General features: G+C 36.6%; 1 protein-coding gene across 1 annotated transcript in view; it reads right to left on the minus strand.

Moving 5' to 3' along the window:
* Positions 1–1,971: 1,971 nt before the first annotated feature.
* Positions 1,972–7,671, minus strand: part of LOC133185851 (xanthine dehydrogenase/oxidase-like) — a 27,356-nt gene continuing 21,656 nt past the window's right edge. The window contains exons 32-35 of the mRNA XM_061321144.1: positions 7,539–7,623; positions 7,270–7,356; positions 3,944–4,111; positions 1,972–2,416 (exon numbers count right to left, since the gene is read on the minus strand). Coding sequence (XP_061177128.1) covers positions 2,249–2,416; positions 3,944–4,111; positions 7,270–7,356; positions 7,539–7,623 — 508 coding nt within the window. The 3' untranslated portion in view covers positions 1,972–2,248. The remainder of the gene's footprint in view (positions 2,417–3,943; positions 4,112–7,269; positions 7,357–7,538; positions 7,624–7,671) is intronic.

Raw genomic sequence — 7,671 nt, forward strand, 5'->3', positions numbered from 1 at the left:
AAAAGGTTTTTCAAACTGTGAGAATTTTCAATAAAATTCCAAGAAAATCTAGTGTCCTGGCCGTGAAATTGATAAAATTTGATGAGGACCATTCCGAAAAAAAAAGATTAAAAAAAAAATTTTAAAGCGTTTTTCTACATTCATATATCTATTACGTGAACATTTAAAGGACTTAATTATTCATGTAATTTCAATAAGTCTTAGATATTGTAAAAAAAATTTTTAGACAAATTTGTTAAAATTTTACGCATAGGAGTAGTCAGAGGAAGGGGGGTGTCACTTAAAATGTAGCTGGAAGATTCAATTCCCGACTGTGCCCTCACACTTAATGATTGAAAATATAATGATGTAGTTACCAGTAAATGTTCGAGATGTAAGATTGTCGAATGATTTTTTCCCCTCTTGTTAAAGATAGTCAAACAGGGAGACACCCCCACACCTACACTTCACCACAATTTCAAGTTTATACATTTTAACTATGCTTTTGTTTCTAAAGTCCTATGTATGATTTTTTTTTTAAAGAAGTATAGGCTCTTCCATCGATGAAGCGCACGGATCAAATAATACAATATTTTACTTACTCACTCCAAAAAAATTACGCGTAAGCGAATACGGTATAAATTAGCCCGGATTTCATACAAAAAACATACTTAAAATATATTCATTTCTATCTAATCAATGCTATAATTTAATTTCCCTTACTTATGCAGCAATATACCTTTATCACCTGCATACGGGGTTTATATCTCTCAGTTGATTTGATACGCCAGAACATGATCTACGTATGAACAATTTCTGAAACGAGGTAAGTTATTGACAAACAAGTTGATGAAACAAGAATATCAGCAATCTCGTTTAAAGTCATCATTTCGTAAGTTCTATGGTCGATACAATGACATTGTCAGCAAATACAATCTATCATTAAGTCAAATGCTGACTGACTTTTTCCATACTAACTGTTAGGCCATTTTTTACACACTGAATTGTCGACGAGTTTTTCCGTTATTTCCCGATCATGACAAGGAGCACACGGCGGGTGTGACCGGTCGGCAGGGGATGCTCACTCCTCCATGGCACCTGATCCAACCTCTGATGTCTTAGAGGTCCGTGTTTGCTCTGCTCCTATTTTGTTATGTTTAATGGACTTTTGAGCTCGAAAACTATTCGTTATCTCCACATATTTCATTAAGATGCGTTTTCCCTCTTTCTTATCTGTAAAACAAAATAAGCATCATACAAGTCTACCGGTAGTTTGTATGAATATCCATCATCGAGTTCAAAAGTAGTCAAAATTAGGACTTATGAGGAAAACAGAGAAAGAAAAAAAAATAAACACACTGAGTAAACAATCCAAATAGATTTTACAACTAGATTGGGAGATTAATGAATGTTAGTTGTTACTGAGGTTAAAACTTTATCAAGTATCAAAATAATAACAGACAAATCTCTCCTTTGCACCACTCCCGATGTACACCCCCCTTTTTTACGGTGAAGTGGCGATCTGAGCGTCCTTCCAATCATCAGAAATCGGGTAAACTAATTTATCCTTCAACATGACAAGACACAGCCACATTTCGTGTGTCGTTCATGACCATTTTGTTTAGTAAAACATTCAGGTGTTACACTGAACCTGCGGGCTTTTTATCCAAATCTAGGAATCATCTATTGCAAAACTGCTTGCCAAGATGGTCAAGCAGTCTAGAGTGCTGTTCCTCCAGTACTAACAGACAGGACTTGAACACATCTGTAACTTCCCAAAGAATTTCTGAACCGCCTGGCAACACCGACGACCGAAGTCAACTTTGCCCTAACTTAAATGGTGGTCCCATCCATTGTTTTTTTTTTTTCAGACCCCCGTCATCTTAAGTAATATGATATCACAGATGTCTTGGATGCTTTGAAAAATTTAGCAATGTTTTATGAAATAAGGAATCAATAGAAATGTACATTACTTTCAAGAAAAACAATCGGCTGTATAAAATGTTTATTTGAAAAAAATAATTAAATACACCTGTAGTATACAAGTTAATTTGATAATCATTCTTTTCACTCCTGTTTCATAAATACTGTGTGTATACATTTCAGCTAAATAGAAACAAAATTATGCATTTATAGATATCCAGTAAGTACCACACTAGACTACACAATGTACATGTATTTTATTCCCCTCACAGGAATTAAGAATACTTTCATTCCTGGCTTTAGTAAGGACACTTTTTTTGCAAAATTTGAGTACTTTTAACTTTTTTCAAGTTAGGACACTGTCACTGCAGACTTTAAGTACTTTTGTCGATGTTACTGGACAATCCAATTGGACATATTCAGTCAGCCCTTTGTCTTTCCTGGAAGCTAACACAGCTGACCTGATAGCTTTGTGGACTGTTATGGCCAACAACAGTGGGGGTTCTCCTATCCCCTGTAAAACCAAGACAATATGTGACATATCATTCCATAGAAACTCTATAATGTATTTCCATATTTACATTTCTTCACATTTATATTAATTCCATTCTGAAGTGTCTCGTTTCTCTGATATTTGTGAAAGGAGATGTTGATGAATACCTAGAGAACTGACAAGACTCCTTTCCTTTGTACCAAAGGGGCAACATAATGAAATTAATTTACCATGTCAAATGATTGAGATACTTTTTAATTCTTCTTTAGGGTATTACTGAGATTTACTATAAAAAGTTTTAATTATGTGATTGTTTAATAAATTACAGATAGTTGACTACATATTCAGTAAATAAATTTACCTAGAGATTTTACCTTAGAGGGGTAGACAGCTTGTTTATACCTTAGAGGAGTAGACAGCTTGTCTAAACCTTAGAGGAGTAGATAGCTTGTTTATACCTTAGAGGAGTAGACAGCTTATTTTTACCTTAGAGGAGTAGACAGCTTGTCTATACCTTAGAGGAGTAGACAGCTTGTTTTTACCTTAGAGGAGTAGACAGCTTGTCTATACCTTAGAGGAGTAGACAGCTTGTTTTTACCTTAGAGGAGTACACAGCTTTTCTATACCTTAGAGGAGTAGACAGCTTGTTTATACCTTAGAGAAGTAGACAGCTTGTCTATACCTTACAGGAGTAGACAGCTTTTCTATACCTTAGAGGAGTAGACAGCTTATTTTTACCTTAGAGGAGTAGACAGCTTGTTTTTACCTTGGAGGAGTAGACAGCTTATTTTTACCTTAGAGAAGTAGACAGCTTGTTTTTACCTTAGAGGAGTAGACAGCTTTTCCATACCTTACAGGAGTAGACAGCTTGTCTATACCTTTGAGAGGTAGACAGCTTGTTTTTACCTTAGAGGAGTAGACAGCTTTTCCATACCTTACAGGAGTAGACAGCTTGTTTATACCTTAGAGAAGTAGACAGCTTGTCTATACCTTACAGGAGTAGACAGCTTTTCTATACCTTAGAGGAGTAGACAGCTTATTTTTACCTTAGAGGAGTAGACAGCTTTTCTATACCTTAGAGGAGTAGACAGCTTGTTTTTACCTTAGAGGAGTAGACAGCTTTTCTATACCTTAGAGGAGTAGACAGCTTGGTTTTACCTTAGAGAAGTAGACAGCTTGTCTATACCTTACAGGAGTAGACAGCTTGTCTATACCTTAAATGAGTAGACAGCTTGTCTATACCTTACAGGAGTAGACAGCTTGTTTTACCTTAGAGGAGTAGACAGCTTTTCTATACCTTAGAGGAGTAGACAGCTTGTTTATACCTTAGAGGAGTAGACAGCTTGTTTTACCTTAGAGGAGTAGACAGCTTTTCTATACCTTAGAGGAGTTGACAGCTTATTTTTACCTTAGAGAAGTAGACAGTTTTTCTATACCTTAGAGGAGTAGACAGCTTGTCTATACCTTAAATGAGTAGACAGCTTGTCTATACCTTAAATGAGTAGACAGCTTGTCTATACCTTAGAGGAGTGGACAGCTTGTCTATACCTTAGAGGAGTAGACAGTTTGTTCCTTGGGGCAGTCGCTGAGAAGAGTCACATTAAAGTCATTTGGTAAACTTCCAACATATGGAAGATTATAGTTATTTGGACCTGTACATTCAATTTCTCCACTGCTATTCAATTTCCATTCCTCTAAAGTCACCATACCATATCCCTACAAAAAAGATACATCACAATCATTCAAGTAGTGTGCAATCAAAGTATGTAAAATATATATGACATATATTTAATACTAGTACTTGACATTAAAAAGATTTACAAGTGTAGTTTACATATTTGGGGTTTGGTAGTCACTTAAGAAGCAAGAGCATTTCCACACTCTCAAATACATAAAATAATTTAATTTCATATATTTTCAACTTTATAATGACCATCATGTGGGATTGTTTTATCAGTAAGAAGCTTTAACATGAAGAAGAAATTCATGTTTTCCTCGCAATGACCTGACTCTGTCCAAATGAGCTTAGATTCATGGCTGTGACAGACTCAAAAAGCATTACTTATGTTTGTTTTAGCACTACCCCTAGGGAATCTGTGGACATGCAGGGACCACAACATTCAAAATAGTCATACTTCTTTACCCACAGATGTTAAACCAAGCAAAATGAATAGTGCAAAGTGCTGAGTGAACTCTAAAGACAATAATGTAAGAATAGAGGAAATCCAAACTAAAATCTGCACATTTTTGTGCAAAACCAAAGGGTCTTGAGAAATCTGAGCAAAATCTGGTTCAAAAGATTAAGGATGATGTCGATAACAAACAAAATTGGATAGCATTATTAAAGTCATCTGAGTGATTGTAATAACACTGAAAAACAGGGCAACACTAAGCGGAGCATCCCCTTGTACACAAGCACATTGATCTTGATGTAAATTATTACTTCCGTTACGCACACACTCACTCACCCAAATACACACAATTGCGTTACTATATCCCCTCCAACTTCAAAAGTGTGGAACAAACAAAAACAAAGGGTAGACAAAATCTTGAGCTTAAGAAGTAACGGTGTAATTTTTTATTGCAAAGATGGAAATGTAGAGTAATTTCTTCTTGCAATATGGACCAACATGAAAATTTACATGGTAAAAATCTATAAAATATTACTTTTATGAACAGTAGTATTAACTGAATTATGTTTATTCCATATTTGTTTAGATGTTTTTCCAAATGTTTATTTTGTCTGTGGAAAGAAAGTAGGATATGAGAACCTCTAAAACAAGAGGCCCATGGGCCACATCGCTCACCTGAGTAACTTTGGCCATGCTGTTCATTACCAGACTCCCCCCTTGTAATACCTATTGTGGTCCCACCCTCCCCCAAGGGGCCATGATTTGAACAATTTAGAATCTACACTACCCCAGGATGCTTCCACATAAGTTTCAGTTTTTCTGGTCCAGTGGTTCTTGAGAAGATTTTTAAAGATTTTTCCTATATATTTCAATGTAAAACTTGGGATTCCCCCTATTGTGGCCCCGCCCTATCCCCTGGGTCATGATTTCAACAATTTAGAGTGTACACTACTTGAGGATGCTTCCACATAAGTTTCAGCTTTTCTGGCCCAGTGGTTCTTGAGAAGAAGATTTTTAAAGATTTTTCCTATATATTTCAATGTAAAACTTGGATTTCCTATTGTGGCCCCTCCCCACCCCCGGGGGTCATGATTTGAACAATTTAGAGTGTACACTACCCCAGGATGCTTCCACATAAGTTTCAGCTTTTCTGGCCCAGTGGTTCTTGAGAAGAAGATTTTTAAAGATTTTTCCTATATATTTCAATGTAAAACTTGGATTCCCTATTGTGGCCCCGCCCTACCCCCTGGGGTCATGATTTGAACAATTTAGAATCTACACTACCCCAGGATGCTTCCACATAAGTTTCAGCTTTTCTGGCCCAGTGGTTCTTGAGAAGAAGATTTTTAAAGATTTTTCCTATATATTTCAATGTAAAACTTGGATTCCCTATTGTGGCCCCGCCCTACCCCCGGGGGTCATGATTTGAACAATTTGGAATCTACAATACCCCAGGATGCTTCCACATAAGTTTCAGCTTTTCTGGCCCAGTGGTTCTTGAGAAGAAGATTTTTAAAGATTTTTCCTATATATTTCAATGTAAAACTTGGATTCCCTATTGTGGCCCCGCCCTACCCCCTGGGGTCATGATTTGAACAATTTAGAATCTACACTACCCCAGGATGCTTCCACATAAGTTTCAGCTTTTCTGGCCCAGTGGTTCTTGAGAAGAAGATTTTTAAAGATTTTTCCTATATATTTCAATGTAAAACTTGGATTCCCTATTTTGGCCCCGCCCTACCCCCGGGGGTCATGATTTGAACAATTTAGAATCTACACTACCCCAGGATGCTTCCACATAAGTTTCAGCTTTTCTGGCCCAGTGGTTCTTGAGAAGAAGATTTTTAAAGATTTTTCCTATATATTTCAATGTAAAACTTGGATTCCCTATTGTGGCCCCGCCCTACCCCCGGGGGTCATGATTTTTACAATTTAGAATCTACACTATCCCAGGATGCTTCCACATAAGTTTCAGCTTTTCTGGCTCAGTGGTTCTTGAGAAGAAGATTTTTAAAGATTTTTCCTATATATTTCTATGTAAAACATTGATTCCACATTGTGGCCCCGCCCTACCCCCGGGGGTCATGATTTGAACAATTTAGAATCTACACTACCCCAGGATGCTTCCATATAAGTTTCAGCTTTACTGGCCCTGTGGTTCTTGAGAAGAAGATTTTTTAATGACCCCACCCTATTTTTGTCTTCTCTTGATTATCTCCCCTTGTGAGGGGACTTGGCCCTTCATTTTAATAATTTAAATTCCCCTTCACCCAAGGATGCTTTGTACCAAGTTTGGTCAAAATTGGCCCAGTGGTCCTTGAGAAGAAGTCAAAAATATGAAAAGTTTACAGACGGACGGACAGACAGACAGACGGACAGACGGACGGACGGACATCGGACAAAATGTGATCAGAAAAGCTCACTTGAGCCTTCGGCTCAGGTGAGCTAAAAATGCAATCAAATGTATATTTATTTGTCATTATGGATAAAGAATCACCATACTTCATTAAAATTGCAAGTCTTGTATTTTATAACTGTGATGCTATACATTTCTAGTACCTCTTTAAGCATGGAGTCATGCTTTACCAAACTAGAAAGCTAGAACTTTTAATATGTTAAAACATACATTTTTTTGGCTTATAAACAACAGATTTAGTGTTTATGCTGTTACTTGTAGTGAAAAAAGCAGGAGAAAGTTTGTGTGTTGCCCCCAGCTATAGAGGATATAAATTACACCCTTACTTGGAGGAATGCTCCCTCTATCTGTCCAACATCAATTCCAGGATTTAAACTTTTACCAACATCCATCACAATGTCTGTACTTAGAACCTAAAATATACCATAAAGACATCCTGCTTTTACAGATATAAACTTACTAAATGTACAATGTATGTGAAATACTAAAATCATCAAATTTAACTAAGTTTCCTTGAAATGATACAAGTTACTTTCTACAGGTGATAGTCCTGGTTTGAGTGTTAGTAGAGATATCTACAGAGATTATACAAGACCTGGTGTTCTCCTGAGAGAGTGTCTATCTCCACCATGGAACAGGCCGCACCAAAAGTGTAGTACAATATTCCACCATCACCAGGACTGTACAGAAAGAAGTGTTCATTCATTTATTAAATTAATTCATTTATA

Source organism: Saccostrea echinata, unplaced genomic scaffold (genome assembly GCF_033153115.1).
Source record: "Saccostrea echinata isolate AGI-Se365-2 ecotype Australia unplaced genomic scaffold, CSIRO_AGI_Sech_v1 ptg000001l, whole genome shotgun sequence".
Lineage (NCBI taxonomy): Eukaryota > Metazoa > Mollusca > Bivalvia > Ostreida > Ostreidae > Saccostrea > Saccostrea echinata.